Source organism: Trichechus manatus, unplaced genomic scaffold, assembly GCF_000243295.1.
Source record: "Trichechus manatus latirostris isolate Lorelei unplaced genomic scaffold, TriManLat1.0 scaffold00022, whole genome shotgun sequence".
NCBI classification, from domain to species: domain Eukaryota; kingdom Metazoa; phylum Chordata; class Mammalia; order Sirenia; family Trichechidae; genus Trichechus; species Trichechus manatus.
In genome coordinates this window covers 11,873,723-11,889,579 of record NW_004443958.1, presented here as the reverse complement: position 1 = coordinate 11,889,579, position 15,857 = coordinate 11,873,723, and the positions used below count along the sequence as shown (strand labels likewise).

The following is a 15,857-nucleotide window of genomic DNA, read 5'->3' as shown; positions in this document are numbered from 1 at the left end:
CCTGCCTCTATGATGTTAATGAGGGAGGATGGGTGGCAGTTGTGTTAGTAAGGCAGGACCTGATCTACAAGACTGGACTGTGTCCTGAGGCAATCTCTTGAAATATAAAAGACAGAAGTGAGCAGTGAGACAGGGGGACCTCATACCACCAAGAAAGCAGTGCCAGGAGCAGAGCATGTCCTTTGGAACTGGGTCCCTGTGCCTAGAAGCTTCTAGTCCAGGGGAACACTGATAAGAAGGTCAAGAGAGACAGAAAGCTTTCCTCTGGAGCTGACACCCTGAATTTGGACTTTTAGCCTACTTTAGTGTAAGGAAATAAACTTCTTTTTGTTAAAGCCATCCACTTGTGGTATTTCTGTTGCAGCAGCACTAGATGACTAAGACACCTAATTTTAAACCATGCAATATCCCCTTGTTCTGTTTGAATGACTGCCTCTTGGTCTACGTTGCTAGAAATGCAGACATTAAATGTGCTTCTGGCAAGGGTTTAAAAGAAAATGAAGAACATGTGATTGGACAATGGAAGAAGGGTGATGCTTTTTATGCAGTGGTAAAGAACTTGTCTGAATTATGTTCAAATGTTTGGTGGAAGGTAGAACTTGTAAGTGACGAACAACGAACTTAGACATTTGGCTGAGGAGATTTCTAAGATCTTAAAGGGGCAACATGGTTTCTCCTTGCTGTTTATAGTAAAATGTGAAAGGAAAGAGATGGAGTTAAAAATCAACTGTGCAAAATGAAGACAAAACTTAAACATTTGGAAAATTCTGTTGTACAAACTAAGGACATGTGTCCTAGAATGTTCACCAAGGATGTGGCTACGCAGTCTTTTGTTAAAGAGAGTAAGCCTGTGACTGATGGATCTAACCAATGATCATAGCAGAAAACCCATCAGCTTAGACTGAAGGGGACAGAGAAAGAACAAAAGGAAAGAACGCTGCTTCCCCTTGGAATTCTACAGTCAGGCCAAAGGAGCTATATCTGTTGTCCTTCAAGAAAAGAAAAGGACCATCCCTGGAGCAGCTCAGAGACAAGCAAAACTGTTGGAAGGAACACAGGAAGCAGGGCTGCATCGGTTTCAAAGCGTGGAGTCATGGCCTCCTAGGTAGGCCAGATCTTCACCAGCTAGGATCTGGAGTGTGGGGCTGCTGTTCACGAGCACTAGGGGGATGGGGCTGTTGTGCAAAGCTGAGGGGGCGGGGCTCCCAAGCCCAAGTGGCAGAAGAATGGAGCCTGCTAGGGCTGAGGGGTTGGGGTTGCCACTCAGATGGATTAGGACAATGGGGCCGCCCAAAGCCAAGCAAGCTGAGTTGCTGTCCCCGTGGGCCTGAAAGGCAGAGGTGAAACCCAGGGCTGAGGGGCCTCCACCCAGAATCCAGAGGGCATGGCCAGCACCCAGAGTCTGGAGGGTGGGGCCACTGCTCAGATGGTCTCAGAGAACAGAGGATTATTTTCAAGCCTTGAAAGCTAATGTAAATTGTTCTGCTGGGTTCTGGACTTGTTTAGTGTCCATTATCCCTTCTTTCCTTCCAATTTCTCCCATTTATAATGGAAATGTCTACCTTGTACCTATTCAACAATTTTACCTAGGAAGCAGATAATTTGTATTCTAGATTTTACAGGTTCACAGACGAAGTGAAGAGGACTTGAAGCACTTACCGATGAAGATCAAAGACCACAGCCTTCAGTATGGATTACACCTTAACATAAAGAAAACAAAAATCCTCACAACTGGACCAATAAGCAACACCATAAAAAATGGAGAAAAGATTGAGGTTGTCAAGGATTTCATTTTACTTGGATCCACAATCAACATTCATGGAAGCAGTAGTCAAGAAATCAAAAGACGCATTGCATTGGGCAAATCTGCTGCAAAAGACCTCTTTAAAGTGTTGAAAAGCAAAGATGTTGCCTTGAGGGCTAAGGTGCGCCTGATCCAAGCCATGGTGTTTTCAATCACTTCATATGCAAGCTAAAGCTGGACAATGAATAAGGAAGACCGAAGAATAATTGACACCTTTGAATTGTGGTGTTGGCAAAAAATATTGAATATACCATGGACTTCGAAAAGAATGAACAAATCTGTCTTGGAATAACTACAACCGGAAAGCTCCTCAGATGGAAGGATGGGGAGACTATGCCTCACATACTTTGGACATGTTATCAGGATGGATCAGTCCTTGGAGAAGGACATCATGCTTGGTAAAATGGAGGGTCAGCGAAAAAGAGGAAGACCCTCAATGAGACGGACTGACACAGTGGCTGCAATGATGCGCTCAAGCATAGCAACAGTTGTGAGAATGGTGCAGGACTGGGCTGTGTTTCATTCTGTTGTGCATAAGGGTCGCTATGAGTCGGAACTGACTCAACGGCACCTAACAACGACAACAACATAGATGAAGATGAATTTTGCCCAAGGATGGAATACACCTAAAGTCTAACCAATATTTGATTTAGATGATTCAGAATATTAGATTTTGGACTTGGAGTTGATTTAAGACTTTCGGAATGTGATGGAGTGAATGTGTTTTGCATATGGCAAGGACATGAATTTTGGGAGACCAAAGGGTGGAATGTTACAGATTGAATTGTGTCCCCCCAAAATATGTGCTATAAATCCTAACCTCTATGCCTGTGGTTACAATTCTATTTGGGAATGGGTTGTCTTTGTCATGTTAATGAGACAGGATTAGTGTAGGTCATATTTTGAGTCAATCTCTTTTGAGGTACTGTTGTTGTTGTTAGGTGCCCTCGAATGGTTTCCGTTTCATAGCAACCCTATGCGCAACAGAACAAAACACTGCCCAGTCCTGCACCATCCTCACAATCATTGCTATGTTTGAGCCCATTATTGCAGCCTCTGTGTCAATCCATCTCATTGAGGGTATTCCTCTCTTTCGCTGACCCTCTACCTTACCAAGCATGATGTCCTTCTCCAGGGACTGATCCCTCCTGGAGCAGAAGCTCAAAGAGACAAGGACTTTCCTCCAGAGCTGACAGAGGGAGAAAGTCTTCACCTAGAGCCGGCACCCTGAATTCAGACTTCTAGCCTCCTAAGCTGTGAGAAAATAAATTTCTGTTCATTAAAGCCATCCATTTATGGTATTTTTGTTATAGCAGCAGTAAATAACTAAGACAGAATTCGGTGGTACAATGGTTAAAGCGCTCAGCTGCTAACCAAAAGGTCAGAGGTTGGAACCCACGAGCCCCTCCATGGGAGAAAGATGTGGCGGTCTGCTTCCAAAAGATTACAGCCTTGGAAACTGTATGGGGCAGTTCTACTCTGGGCTGTAGGGTCGCCATAAGTCGGTATCCCATGCTTATCTTGTATTTTCTGCCCCAGACCTGGAGTCAGCCACTTCTCCAAAGACCTCTGAGTTGTTTTTTTTTTTTTTTAGCAAGAAATGAAGCTTCAAAACCAGGATCTAGGTGTTAGGGGTATTGTTTGTACTGGGAAGATTTTACTTCTAGGTCCTTTCAGTGGCTAGAACTAGGAAACATATTTTTAAAAATCCATGAGCCCACAGCGATAGAAAAACAACAACAAAACCGAGGGGGAGAAATCTCATTTGCTACCACTGGACATGATTCTTACACCAATTTTTATTCTGAAAGTTGGCAGTTAAGGGAAAGAATTAAGCATTTATCATGTCTTTTTGAGGGGGAGGCTTACTTATTTCTATTTGATAAAGGAACGTGCATCTTAGCAAAAGAATGCCAACTAATAAAGAGAAAGATTGACACAATTAGATGGAGAGATGGAAGGGAGGAAGGGAGGGAGGACGAGTAAAATAAATTTAAAACCAAAATCAAGCCAAACTCGCTGCCAGCGAGTCAATTCAGACTCATAACGACCCTATAGGACAGAGTAGAACTGCCTCATAGGTTTCTAAGGAGGGTCTGGTGGATTCGAACTGCCAACCTTTTGGTTAGCAGCCATAGCTCTTAACCACTACACCACCAGGGTTTCCAAAATAAATTTACAATCCCAATAAAATAATTAAATTAAGCAAGATCACCAGTGGTTGTTAAAGCCACTGGGTGAAAGGAGATAAAACAGGAATTTCCGACAGTGGCCCCACACATTACCTGCTAATTGCAAAGGGAAAGTGTAGAGATCTCTTGGTCACCAGTGTAATCAAGTGAGAGATCAGCATCACTAATAGTGTGACCATCTGCTAGTATGTGCCTCTTGACATGATTTAATACTTACCACATATTAAGTATTCTTGTCAAAAGTGTTTAACCTGATAAAGCTGTTTTGTACCTAACTTTCAGACTATAGGAAATGCTGGGGACAGAGGTATAAAATAAGCAACAACAGGAGAAAACAACCAGACAAATGGGTCCTAGTCCTCAAAAAGTTAGTGTCATGGGGAAAAAAAAAATGATGGACTACTCTAAAATAAAGTAAATATAAGTAAAAGAGATGTAATGATCAAAAACCACATGTGAACCTTTGACTAGATCCTCTTGAAAACAGACACAAATAAAAAAGACATTTTAGGGGGGTAATAGGGTCTTTCTTTATAGATGGAGAAATGAATATGGTGTGGATACTGGATTATGTTAGGCAATCATTATTAACTTTCTTATGTGTGATGATGGCATTGTGGTCATGTAGGAGAATGTCCATATTTTTAGGAGATACTCAAGTATTTAGGGGTGAAGTGTTGGGATGTCTACAACATACTCTTAAATGGTTCAGCCATATATATATGTATATGTATGTATATACACACATACACATATATGCACACATACATATACATATATACATATATATTCATTCATACATATATACATCCATACACTCAAATATACAGACAAAATAAATATGGTAAAATATATGCTTTTCTGTATGCTTAAATATTTTAAATCAATAAATGTTGTGGAAAAATACAATGATTAAACTCTGGCATCTTATTTTGAGAATATGAAGAGTTAATAGTAATAATAGAATGCAGGAAATGCTAATTATAACACTGACTGAGTGGAACAAAATGAAGACTACAATATTTTAGATATAAAATGATCACTACTATGTAACATTGGAGCCCTGGTGGTGCAATGGTTAAGAGCTCAGCAATTTGAATCCACCAGCCGCTCCTTGGAAACTTTATGGGGCAGTTCTAGCCTGTCCTATAGGTCGAGTCGGAATTGACTGAACGGCAAATGAACTTTTTATGTAACATTAACCAAAATCTATACATAGAAAAAACTATTGGGAATAACCAAACATTATCGGTGTTTTCTTTGGCTGGTGTGCATATGGCTGCTATTTCTTCCTGTCTACATTCTTCTGTCTTGCAAATTTCCTGCAAATTCATATCATACATTTTATCTTAAAAATACTCTTCACATGAACATACCTTCTCCCTCTGCTACTAGGGACTCTGCATTTGCCATACGCTATTTAAACTCTCTGCCTGTGTTCCAGCCTCCTCAACTAAGCTGTGGCCTTCTGGATGCCAGGAATTTGTCTTATTTAGTGTTGAACCCTTCCTGCCTAGCGCCTAAGTGCGTGGCCACGGCAGATGCTGACAGCTGTTTTTCACGCTAAGCTGGCGGCACAGCAACCTCCCTTTTACTTGCGGTTGCTGATGCCCCAGGGACTTACCTGGGCTAGCTGTCAGCCAGAGGGATTAACCTGTAAAAGAGCCTTCCTGATTTCTATCTCCTACGAGGGTGATTTTCCTGGAGGACTGCTCTTGGGAGTCCGATTAATTGGGATAAAGCATGTAAAAAGTGTAGTGCATTGTCATTATCAGAGAAGAACACATTCGATACAAACTCCCTTTCCTTCCCCAAGAGTCCTTGTTCCTTGGCAATCCCAGCGGAGCTGTTTCTCACTTGCTCTGAGGGAAGCACCTTCTGCACTGGAAGCTGTGTGATCCAAATGTCTAAAGGACACTGCTCGGGCGTGCAGATAAGCAGCTTTAAAAATAAGCCAGGCAGGTGGCAGCTCTGTTCACAAACCCCTTCTGGCCTGCTGGTGACTGGAACCAGAGGACAGTGACATTCCAGCCGCTGGCTTCAAAGGCCAAGAGGAGAGTCCAGGTGGAGGTGGAATTAGAGAATGTCTGTGCTGGAAAACGGCACCTTGGAGGCCTCGAGTCCAACCCACTGATTTTACAGACGTGGAGACTGAGACTTGGAGACAGGACATCCTCCAGGGAGTGGCAGAGCAAGGCAGAGGTTTTCCATTTCACACCATATTACTATGGGGCCATCCACTTGGTACCCAAATTCTATTTCATTTAAGCCTCCCAGCAGCTCCATGAGGTGCAGACTTTCATTTTCTCTATTTCACTGGTAAGGAACCTGAGGCTCAGGGAGGTAAAGTATGTCGCCCAAGGCCACACGGCTGGTCAGTAACGGGGCCGGCTTTGAACCCCAGTCCACCTGAACACACTGGGCCATTCTGGACTGCCGTCCAGCCCTCTCATCATTACCCATTATACTCCTGAGGGGACCCGGAAAGCTTTTCACCTAAACAATGCATTTTTTGATGCACAGAAGCCCTCTGTGGGATCCCGAATTATCCAAAATGTGCACGTACTCATGAAGAAGGCTCCTGTCTTATGATAGGAATGCAAGAGGCCATCTGGCCTGGGTGACTGCTGGGCTTTGCCCCCATGGGACTCAAGACAGACGGGAAGCTAATGGAGTCTTCAAAATGCAAGGACAGAGAAACTGCTTCAAGTCAATCAAACTGGAAAGTAAGTTTCCCACATAAACGTCTCCATTAAGGCCCAGCTGTTACAAAATGATTCGATAAATGCACTCCAATCACTATAACAACCTGACCTACCCAAGCTCTGGCGATGCAGGGCACGGTGCTCTCGGCACAGACAGCAGGAGGAGCTTGTGGAAATTACCGCTGCTCTGACTACCTAGCAGGCAGGGATCAGATCATGAGCCCAAATGCTTCCACTGGTCTTAATCCAGCCTAGGAAAACAGACTGTCACTGCCTAACGGGGCCTTCATCCACTCACCCCTGTGTCCCCAGACAACCTATCTGTATTCTTTGATCCTTCCACCATCAAAAGCTACCTGTCCTCTGTCCTACTTCTCCAGGACCTTGCTTTCTGGCCTCTGAAGTGACACTTAAAACAGAGTAGAACTGTGCTCCACAAGGTTTTCAATGGCTGATCTTTCAGAAGTAACTTGCCAGGACTTTCTTTCAAGGCACCTCTGGGTAGACTCAACCTTCCAACCTTTTGGTTAGCAGCTGAGTGCATGAACTATTTACATCACCCAGGGACAAGGTGACCGTCTCATAAACCAGTGCAAGCTAACGTGTTCATTCATTCAATAGATATTTACTTAGTACTCCGATGTCTTAAGCAGACTGAATATACAGAGAAGGAAACCATATAATCATATTGATAGTATGGTCAATATCTTAATTGTTCCTGAATTTATTTATTCAGTCAATAAATATTTATTAAGTATCTGCTATGTACCAGGGAGCCTTAGTGGCGCAGTGGTTAAGAGCTCAGCTGCTAACCAAAAGATCGGCAGTTTGAATCCACCAGCGGCTCCTTGGAAACTCTGTGGGGCAGTTCTACTCTGTCCTATAGGGTTGCGATGAGTCAGAATCGACTCGACAGCAACGGGTTCACCATGTGCCAGAAGAATGGAAAAATCAACCCTGGAGGAAGTATAGCCAGAATGCTCCTTAGAAGCAAGGATGGTGAGACTTCGTCTTGCTTAGTTTGGTCACGTCTTTAGGAAAGACCAATCAGTAGAAAAGGACATCATGTTTGGTAAAGTGGAGGGTCAGTGAAAATGAGGAAAACCTTCCATGAGGTAGATTGACACAGTGGCTGCCCCAGTGGGCTAAAGCATACTGAAGATTATGAGGATGGCGTCGGACCGGGAGATGTTTCATTCTGTTATATGTAAGATCAGCATGAGTTGGAGACGATTCAAAGGTAAGTGACAACAACACGTGCCAGGCACCATATTAAACACTGCAAATTCAGAAAAGGAATTGAAAGAGGAAACTCACCTTTTGATTTCAGGTTGCTCACAGCAGAAGAGCCTTGAGGTTCACAAATAATTATAAATCAGTGTAATGAGAGCTATGGAAGCATGAAGTGTTACCTACACTTGGATTATTTCATGGATGACTGGATTCTTGACACATTTAGCCCTCTCACTGGACTCTAGCTTGTCGAAGGTAGAGGCCATGTCTAAGTCATTTCTGAGTTCATTCATTCATCCAGCAATGAGTACGTAATATGTGCTAAGCACTGAAGCCCAGGACCTAGCACAGAGGCTGGCCTGTAGCAAACCCTCAGGAAGTACTTGGGAGGACTGGGAAGAATGAGCTGCCTGGAGCCTCAGTCTCTCTACTCAATCTCACCAATCAAAGGGGATTTAATTGAGAATGGAGGGGAAGAGAAAAAGCCCCAGATAAAATAATAAAATTAGACACCCTGGAGTTGGGGCAGCAGCTGCCACTTACCCAGCCAGGGACAAACAGAATCTCCTGCCTTGCACCCATGGGGCCCCTAGAGCAGGGTGAGAGATAAGTGGGTCTCTAGTTCTACTCTAAGGAGCCCTGGTGGTGCAAAGGTTAAGTGCTCAGCTGCTAACTGAACACACCATTGATTGCGAGGGACAAAAGGCCTGGCGATCTGCTCCCGTAAAGCTTACAGCCCAGGAAACCCTATGGGGCAGTACTACTCTGTCCTATAAGGTTGTTATGAGTAGGAATCAACACAACGGCGCACAACAGCCACGACAGTTCTACCCTGAACACACATGGGGTCGACAGTGAGTCAGAGTCGACTTGACGTCAACTGGTTTTTGGAGTCTCTGGGAGGTGAAAATAATTAACACACTCAGCTGCTAACTGAAAGGCTGGAGGTTCACATCCACCTGGAGACTCCTCAGAAGAAAGGCCTGGCGATCTACTTTCAAAAAAATCAACCATTGAAAACCCTATGGGTCACGGTTGTACTCTGACACACACGGGGTCGCCATGAGTCAGAACTGACTCAACAGCAACCGGGTCCAGACCTGCTACCGCAGGGGCCGGAGCCAGGGGTACCGCCACAAGGCACTAGGGGTAGAGAGGAGAATGCATTTGCCCACGGGGAGGTCAACGGCAGAGAAAAGAGCACATCTATGCGGTCTTGGTCCCTTCTGTCTACCTCACCAATCATTAAATCGCCCTTCCTCCCTTAGAGAAGAGTAATGAGGGGGGTGGAAGAAGAAATAGAAGAAACTTTCTTCCCAATGTTTGTGAAGAGGCAGCGATTCCTACAACCCAGGCCACAATGCGTGGACCAAGCTGGCAATGGACGGAAAGGGATAAATGGCTCTTCCTGCCATCACCCTCTCGAGGAAACTTTTTTAAAAGACGATCAATTGTTAAACTGAGTCTTGTGTTTGAGGGTGAGGGGACGAGGAGTTACCTTGAAATTACACATCAGTCAGGACTTCATGCAAAATTTTAAGAAATGGTGAAAAAAATGAATGTCAAGGGCACAAGCTTAAGCCAAGAGGATAAATAACCACCTCAATCAACATAGAGAGCTATTAAATTAATTATGCTGAAATATGGGAAGCTTAATGCATTTATAGTTTTAAAAGCGCTTGCCTCTCAGCGGAACTTTTGCCTTAAAAGGCTCTGTGTCACTTCAAGACTCTTGGCTTGACACTCACAAAGTGACTCATTTAAACAGCGTGGTGGCCGCTGACTGGCCCCACTGCACCTCCTCCAGCCTGCCACTTACTGTGAGCTCTTTGCTTTTGGCAAAAGGCCACCAGCCCCGCACACGCTTTTGCTGGAATATGGAGATCTTGCTTTCCTCGCTTGCGTTTTCAAACTTGCTGAGATCGCAGGCTTTGGCAGACTTGGCTGCTCTAGGGAAACTATTGAGGTTCATTTCCAGGGAGCCTGTGAAGAGATGCCCATGGCAGTTATGGAAGAGCTTTGAAAATTGATCATTTTCCCCATTCGCTCACTCATTCATTCATTAATTCACTCACTCACCCATCCACCCACCCACTCACCCACCCAGCCACTCACTCATTCATTCACCCACTCACTCACTCACTCGCTTGCCTACTCACTCACCCACCCACTCACTCACTCACTCATTCACTCACTCACTCTTTCACCCACTCACTCACTCACCCAGTCACTCATCATTCCATCAGCACCATATTGGACCACAGCCATGGATACAAATATGATTGAAACATGTTTGGGGCCCTCAAAGTATTAATAATGTGGTAGTGGGTAGAAGACAAGAGCAGAGATATAATATTTAATTTTCAAGTCTCAGTTCAGAGGTCACCACTGCTGGGTGCCATCTCTGCTTCCTGAAGGCAGTTGAGATTTTGTGCCTGCCTTCACACTCTCCCCTATGAGAGCCTTTCTCCCTACCTCACCTTCCATTTTGAGTCCAGTCAAGTCCTCCAGGTTAGGGACTACGTCTTACTGTCTTTGTATCTACTTTCCAGGACACAGAAAGAATCTTAGTGGGTTCTTTCTCAAACCAAAAATGGTTTTTGAATGAGTGAATACAAGGCAGAGTAAGATGCACACCATGGGAGAGCTACACATGTCTCTCTCTTTAAAAACTTTTTCCTATTTCAAAAGTAAAATTTGCCAGTTGTAGAAAATTGAGAGCATGCATATAAGTAAAAAAATAGGAAATGGAAAAATTGTCCATAATCCCATGTCCACAAAGTTGACCACTGCTATACATATTGATGTTTAGTTCTACGTTGGTCTTTCTCGCTCTGCTCCTTCGCTTGTCTCTGACTTTCTCCTATATGTATAAACATATTTTACAGAAAGGGGGTTTTGTCCATACTACTTTTTTTACTTAATACATCCTACACAATTTTTCAAGTCATTAAATATCCCAATATATATATTTTTGACTATATAATAGTCTTTATTTAGAGATTATGTATAGTTTAAGGAAATGTGTACAGGTGCCACATTGACAAGGGGCAGACTGTGATGGTTAAGGCTATGTGTCAACTTAGCTAGCCCATAACTCTCAGTGGTTTGGCAAATATTATGTAATCATCTGCCATTTTGTGATCTGATTTGAGCAGCCAACCAGTTGAAAGGGGGAATTTCCTTGAGGGTGTGGCCTGCATCCAATATATATGGATGTTCTGGCAAAGCTCGCCCTCTAAATATTCCACAATATTTTTAATGACTGCAGGGTTATCACTTACCAACCGCTTACTATGTGTGAGGCACTGTACTTAGTTTTTTGGTTGCATTACCACATTTGCAACTCCTAACACTTCACACCCTCGGAGCCCTCTGAGGTATGTAATACTACTATCCCTACTTTTCAGCTGAGGAAAACTGAGGCATACAGTGGACAAGTAATCAATTCAAAGTTTAACAGCTTCTTAGTGGCAGAGCAAAAATCAGCTTAAGTCAGCCTGAATCTGCAGTGTTGCACCATGTGGATACACCATAACTTATTTAGCCAATCCCCTATTAATGGCCATTTGGGTTGTTTCTAAATTTTTGCTATCATAAATGGCTCTGAAATTATTATCCTCATAGCTAAATCAGACTAAGCTCCCTGCACAGCCAGGACTAACCCCTTAACACTATCGTGGGCCATCAGGTGACTCATGAGTGCTTGATGGAGCCAATGGCTTACCCAAGAAGTCATCTGACGACAGCCTCTCAAAATCCCAAACCTGGAGCACCAGCACAGCTGGAGTCTTACACTCCGTCTTCTCCAATGAAAAGATGTTCTCCCTCTTGGTAATGACCAATTGCTTCTCAGCCGGGAGATAGTGAAATGGAAACAGGAATCGCCAGTTGAAGTTCCCCTCTCCTGTCAGGGAGTTGTAATGCACGTCTGTCTCCTGCTTGTCGTCTTCCAAGCCCTTTATCCACCTGAATAAAGATAAGAGAAAATTTAACCCTCAGAGTACCTTACTCAGGCATCGGTATTACCAAGATTGATTTAAATAGTTTCAATATGGTCACAGCTCAGAGTTTAAAAACCATTATATAGTTAGGCTCAGACTGAAGCTTTGATTGTATCTGTAAAAGGAAAATAGCAAATCTCACAGGGTCTGGAACAGAAATAAGATTTCTCATTCCAAGCCAGGTTGGGGAAGTATCTCCAGTTGTTCTTGGGTGGACCTGAAGCCCCATGCAATAAAGAGGGAACATTCAGGAAATACGAAGGAAATTTGTATCCAAGGACCTCTGAGGACACAATTCCAGTCTGTCCATTTCTCTCAGTGTGTAGTGGAAGTGTAATCTGAGGAGTTTCCTGTCACCCTGAGAGCCCTCTTTATAAAAGGGTGCAGCCTGTGGCCTGGAGTGTTAGAGCAAAATCTCCCACCACATTGAGAGTGACTGGAGGCCTCTAAAGTTGGGCTGATTTAGACGACATGTTGGGGTCAGAAGCCAGATTGGAGTTGGAAGGGAAGTGAATGGGAGGGTATCAAAGGGAGAGAGTGAATATAAGCATCTCTTACAACACACTTAATGGCCAGAGTTCTGAAAGTCCCAACATGAACTCTTTCCAGAATCCTTCCATACCTTGACTCATGGTAAAACGCCTCTTTCCAGGACATACTTGTCTTTCCAGAATTGGTGATAAGACAGCAATTTTGGAGGATCTTAATTCTGTTTTCTAAAGGTCTACTTATTTTCTGTCATGCTACTTCTATTGCTCTTCTTTTGTAATATATAACTTACTCTGGTATTCTTATCCTGAGAAATGAAGATTTGAACCACTGGGTGTGCTTTGACTGCCAAACGTGTTGGTAATGTGGATTCTGAAGAAAGAATGTTTCTTGTTCAGGGAAAACCAAGAGATACCAGCAGGAGGCTGAGATGAGTTTACTACTTCTAAGATGAGTTTTAGCTTAGGGTACAAGTTTAAATCACTTTTGCCTCTGATTTTCTACCACCTCATCTTTCTCACTGACTAGAGGCTAAGAGGAAGCCTATAAAAGCATTCTGTGTCTGAGCCATGATGGAAGAGAGTGACGTAAAATGCTTGGTTCCCTGGTTCCTAGATGGCATCCTTTTTATCAGAACTAGCTGTCTTACTTATTTAGTGCTGCTATAACAGAAATACCACAAGTGGATGGCTTTAACAAACAGAAATGTATTCTCTCACAGTCTAGTAGGCTAGAAGTTCAAATTCAGGGTGCCATATCCAGGGGAAGGCTTTCTATCTCTGTCAGCTCTAGAGGAAAGTCCTCGTCATCAATCTTCCCCTGTTCTAGGGGCTTCTCGTCACAGGGATCTCAGGGCCAAAGGACATGCTCTGCTCCTGGCACAACTTTTCTTGGTGGTATGAGGTCCCCCTCCTCTCTGCTCACTTCTCTTTTATATGTCAAAAGAGATTGACTAAAGATATAACCTAATCCTGTAGCTTATGTCCTGCCTCATTAACATAACTGCCTCTAATCCTGCTTCATTAACATCATAGAGGTTAGGATTTACAACACATAGGATAAACACATCAGATCACGAAATGGAGAACAACCACACAATACTGGGAATCATGGTCTAGCCAAGTTGACAGATATTTTGGGGACACACAATTCAATCCATGACACTAGCCAATGGGAAAGTCTAAATTTTAGCTTTAGCATTACAAAACTTCATTACATTACAAAAGCTTAATCTTTTATTAATAACACTCCTTTCAGATTTAAAATGATAGGTACATTTTGAACATTACTCAAAAGTTTTAAGTTGAATTTAATTGAATTAGAGGAAAAAACTAAGACTTGCCCATGGACAGTATTTTCATAACATAATAATTCTTAGCAAATTGGCCAAATAAGACAAATATTTGAAAAAGAAAGTGACTTCATCTAGCAAAGTGAGTAAGATGGTCTCTTTTTGTAGCATGTAGGGTAGAGTATCTTCCTTGAGGAATAGATTTGGTTAGGGATTAAAGAGGCAAGGAGGGAAAAAGAAGGGAGGATGGAGTTGCTGATGATCTTACCCTTTAACATAAATATCACTTGATTTTTGTCCTGTGAAGATATTCTCATCCTCTAAAATGACATCTTCTGTGTTCCAGATGATCACCCTCAATTCATATCTGCGGTAAGAGGAGGTAGTATTAGGTTGAAGACATGAAAGTGGAATGAACTGGTATCTATGTGATTCTGGTATTGCCTTAGCTTCCCCAAATTTGCCAAATTCAGAAATATCAACACTCAAGGTCTTGGTTCCATCAGAACCAAGTGTCCCAACTGGAGACCTCAGAATCACCAAGAACACAGATTACTCTGAACAGATCCTCCTTCCATCAACCAACATTTTTTAGATGAGGAACTTGAAGCTCAGAACCCCCTACCATAAGACAAGGGCCATCATTTTGAATATCACCACTACCACTGCTGCTACCACCCAGCCCCTGCTGTAACTGGCCGAGTGGAAAGTGAGCTACGATTATCAAGTGCCAAATAATTAATATAACAAATCAGATACAAGATCAAATGTCATGATCTTTTAGTATGCTACCACAGTCTCTTCTTCGAAAAATAGGAGTCCAACTGACTTACCCTTTGGGTTGCCTTGGTGAAATGTCAACAGGAGGTCCAGGCTGAGGCATATCCTTGGGAAACATGTCCACCCACATCTGCAGGCGGCCCTTGTTAAGAAAAGAAGACCTCCTTTAGCTTTGGGAGAAGGTGACTGGGAGACCACAGGCAATTGACTGCTCATGGTTTTAAAAGATTACTAGAAATAGGTCTTAGGTACAGCTTGGTAGCTTTATAAATGTGTAGCACATCTGTTGACAAAGACCAAACTTAAATTTTTATTAACAATTAGTCATAGCATAAATTAAGTGCAGGAAAAGGGCAAGCAAACTCTTATTGAGCATCTACTATGTGATAGACACAATGCTATGCACGTGACACACATTATCTCATTAAGTCTTGTGATATTCCCATTGGGTAGATGCCATTATTCCTATCTGGCAGAGGAGTAAACATCTTGCCTGGGCTTACACAGTCAGTATGTAGCAGCGTCTGGATTTAATCCTTGTCTGTTGACCCTGCTGTTTCAACAAACTCTCAAGGATTACACAAATAATACCATCTGTCGAAAGCATCACTTATCATTGTTTTCAGTGTAGCTTAACATTCTTTATCTCCTTTAATATTCACCACAACCGTGTTTCTGTTCTTCGTATAAAGAAAGTGAGACACAAAGAGGTCACTGAAGTTGTCTGAAGTCCTGTGGCTAATGAGTGGCAGAACAGGGCCTCGCACCCATTGCCTTAAACTCCACACATAAGATTTTACCCTGCTACCAGGGGCTAAAGAGCCCATGTGGAGATAAGGCCCAGAGAATTCCATGCTCAGCTATGCACTAGATAGTTTAAGACCTCTTGTCAGCTCAGGCAAGAAGGTGAGTGATCCACAAGGGCTGGATGGTCAAAGAGAATTTATATGAAGGAGGTGGAGCTTCCCCCACAACATGAATGTTGGATTTGGGTGAGGGAGGGGCTGTGGTTATAAAGGAAGGCTTTCCCGTGGAAGGGACAATGTAGGCAAGTGTTTAGCATTTGCAAAGAAAATGAGCAACTCAAAGGAGAATTATAGTCCTAGAGAAAAGTGGGGTGATTTATTTTCTTAAGATAACACTCACCCTTAATTTAAAAGTCACGTATCAGAGGGCAAAATGAAACATCCCAGTAACCAAGATTTCAAATTTCTGGTAGTGAACTCCAGTGAGCAATCGTAAGCTTTTAAATCTGATAATGATTTACTCTTTCATGGTGCTCCCACTGCATGTTATCACTAGGTCTACACCCAACACTAAGGAGCCCTGGTGGTGCCATTAAGCCGTCGGATGCTAACT

General features: G+C 43.0%; 1 protein-coding gene across 1 annotated transcript in view; it reads right to left on the bottom strand.

Annotated features, from left to right (window-relative positions):
* FER1L6 (fer-1 like family member 6) overlaps positions 1-15,857 on the bottom strand; it is a 120,591-nt gene that overhangs the window by 8,414 nt on the left and 96,320 nt on the right. Inside the window, exons 35-38 of the mRNA XM_004372991.1 lie at positions 14,552-14,640; positions 13,987-14,085; positions 11,662-11,903; positions 9,754-9,917 (exon numbers count right to left, since the gene is read on the bottom strand). Of these exons, the coding sequence (XP_004373048.1) occupies positions 9,754-9,917; positions 11,662-11,903; positions 13,987-14,085; positions 14,552-14,640 (594 nt within the window). The remainder of the gene's footprint in view (positions 1-9,753; positions 9,918-11,661; positions 11,904-13,986; positions 14,086-14,551; positions 14,641-15,857) is intronic.